Below are 2,850 nucleotides of genomic sequence, written 5' to 3' on the forward strand. Positions count from 1 at the left end.
AGCTACAGCTGCAGCTCCTTCTTCCTCATCACTGACTGCAGCTACAGCTGCAGCTCCTTCTTCCTCATCACTGACTGCAGCTACAGCTGCAGCTCTTTCTTCCTCATCTTTCAAAGCCTCATCATACCGAGACTGGAAGACATTCGGAACTGTATGGTTGATCTTAGCCCAAAATTCCAGGATTTTCATCTTGCTTGTCTCAACATGAGACCTGGGACCCCACAGAAATTCATAGCTTTCAGGATCGCTGTTAGGCACTGGCTGATACTCCAGGTATTTAAGCTTCACTAAATCTTGAGTGATAAGCTTCCTGGGTTCCCCAAAAATGAAATGTTTCTGTCCATCGTATATTTTCATCTTATTCAGGAATTCCCAGATCTTTTCCTCAGTAGCACGATTTCCTTTCAGGAATATTACCCCTAGGAGATTCATGAGCAGGCCAGTCTTGGGAAATCCCCTTCCTTTGGTCACAACGCCGTTGTTAGGGAGATTCATTTTGCTAACAAGGGTGTAGGAATTTTTCATAGAATCCACTTCCTTTATGTCTACACCAAGAACCACCTCTACGTTGAATGAAGCTCTTGTGAAGATCTCATGGAAGTGTTCTCTATTGGTTTGGGTGATCATCTTCAACACATCTGTTTTCAGAATGGCCCTTTTCATTCTACACATTTCCATCATGTAGCTCACCACCAGGCGGACTGCACCAATGAGAGACCTTTTAGGGCGCTTCACAGTAGAAGGTGAGGCCTGGGAAGAACTATGTTTTCTCTTAATTTTGCACTTAGCTCCTTTATATGATCTTGTGAGAGAATCACTCATAGACTCAGCGGTAGAAAGGGCTCTCTGAGGCACCTTGGAAGTGCTTTGTAACTTAGAAGCGGATTCTTTATGGGTAGTAACCCCCAAATGAGGAGAAGATGGAGGGAAATGGCTTTTCTCCTCTGCTGCAGGGGCCTGGGCACCCTGGAGATCCTGGTTCTCACCGATAGCCTGGTGGCATTTTCCTCCTCTAGCATTGAACTTTTTCTTTCGACCCCGAGGCATATTGATCTTGTTCAGTGCGTGCTAGTAAACCAGTGATTCTGCTACCTGGAGAAAGATTGGGATTGCATAAGTACCTTCAACAGAGAGATAACTTTTGACTCTAAGGAGCCCACCTTTACAGGATTTGGTAAAAGTAGTGCTCTAAGAACCCACTGTGCTCTTGTTCTGACCAGCCTGCCCTCTGATAACCCTACGGAACTAATTAAAGTGTACTTTAGACTGCAGCCTACCATCCCATTTGGTGTGCACTGAGAATGCAAGTGGTGGTGGAAGGCTTAATTCTGATGGATCCCCTTCTCTCTGAGATAGGAAGATCTCTCAGCTTCGAAGCCAGTGCCATTATCATATCAAATTGTTAGTAAAACTGGGCCCCTTCCTTGTGCATCAGTCATTTTGGATTAACTCCATTTAATGCTCTCATTCCCTCCCATGGGTCCTTAGGATGAAAGGAAAGAATACCTGAGCCCTCGACACTTTTCATGGTTTACTCAGTTCTAAGAGCTGACATAGGCTCACTGAGAATTCACATCCAGAAATATTCTGCCCACTGAATCTGCGACTCTGTTAGATAACACCTCCCTCTCTGGGGCTTTCTGTGCAATATTTAGTGCAGCAGGTTTACTGGGCTCACACAAGGCTAAGGAAATCCCCTAGGGGATAGATTTAGTGGGACCCTGTCGATTGTGAGACTGCAAATGCTCTCCTTAATCCAAATTCAGGGTCTTAAACTTAAACCCAGATGACTTTTAGAAATTCACATTCAATTGATTCGACAGATGCTGACTCAGTCTTTCTTCCAAGGCTTTCTTCCCATCACAAGGGAAGTGAGGATGACCTATATCCTGCTACTATTGCCTGGAGTCTCTCCATACTGGGGTGTGTTGCTAAGGAATGTCACTATTACAGAATCCTTGCTTTTTAGGTCCTTAGCATATCAAGTGGAGTCAGGGTCTCTGTGATGTTCTGACATAAGTAACACAAACTTTGGATGAAACCTAGACCTTCGTTGCTCACCTTTGAAGTAATCATTTCAAGCTTCAATGGCTCCTATAGTTTCTCAGATGTTATAGGCGATAGAGAACTCTCTGAGACTACCTATTTGAGGGATATTTCCTTTAATCACCACTCAGAGTCTCTCAACTGATTTTGACCAAGACACTCCATTGCTGAACTGGTAGCCTGCCCATTGTATCTACTTATGCTGCATTCTGTGACTTTCCAGGCACAAATGAGGGACATTCCAATCATGGAATTCTGTCAATTGAATGCTTTCTCTGACCCTAGGGTCCCTTCTTCTCCCTACACAAGTTCACTAGCTACAAACATACTCCTTTCCTTCCTTAGTCCTTAGAGTGAAAATGTACGTACACTATATGTAGGTACACTATAATGGTTAACAGCTTTTTTTAGGCCCTTACTGAACTGGAAATGGGGCTAAGTCTTTTGACATCACCTCTCTTAAGGAATGGACTGGCAGACACAAAGGATTCCTCACTGTACTGACTAAAGTGCCCTCACTCACCAAGGGAAGTCACAGGCTTCCCAACAAGAAGTAATGTAGGCAGGATTCCTGGGTTTGGGTAGCCGTACACGACAAGACAAGGGAAGGAGGTGGGGAGACATGGGGACATGGGCAGAAATTTATGAAAATCATTGTTTAGGAAACAATTCTTATTCTTACACGCACCTGTCAGCTTTACCTTAGTTTTCAACAAGAACTCTTATACCAGAATTGGGGTCCCCACGCATTATGTTCTATTAGGCTGTTCGCTTTGACCTTCAAGGCAGAAATGAGGAGCATCA

General features: G+C 44.2%; 1 protein-coding gene across 1 annotated transcript in view; it reads right to left on the bottom strand.

The window, feature by feature from the left end:
- Mageb3 (MAGE family member B3) overlaps positions 1–2,098 on the bottom strand; it is a 2,226-nt gene extending 128 nt beyond the window's left edge. The window contains exons 1-2 of the mRNA XM_021152712.1: positions 2,062–2,098; positions 7–1,092 (exon numbers count right to left, since the gene is read on the bottom strand). Of these exons, the coding sequence (XP_021008371.1) occupies positions 7–1,047 (1,041 nt within the window). The 5' untranslated portion in view covers positions 1,048–1,092; positions 2,062–2,098. The remainder of the gene's footprint in view (positions 1–6; positions 1,093–2,061) is intronic.
- Between the last annotated feature and the right edge of the window lie 752 nt (positions 2,099–2,850).

This window comes from Mus caroli, chromosome X (genome assembly GCF_900094665.2).
Source record: "Mus caroli chromosome X, CAROLI_EIJ_v1.1, whole genome shotgun sequence".
Lineage (NCBI taxonomy): Eukaryota > Metazoa > Chordata > Mammalia > Rodentia > Muridae > Mus > Mus caroli.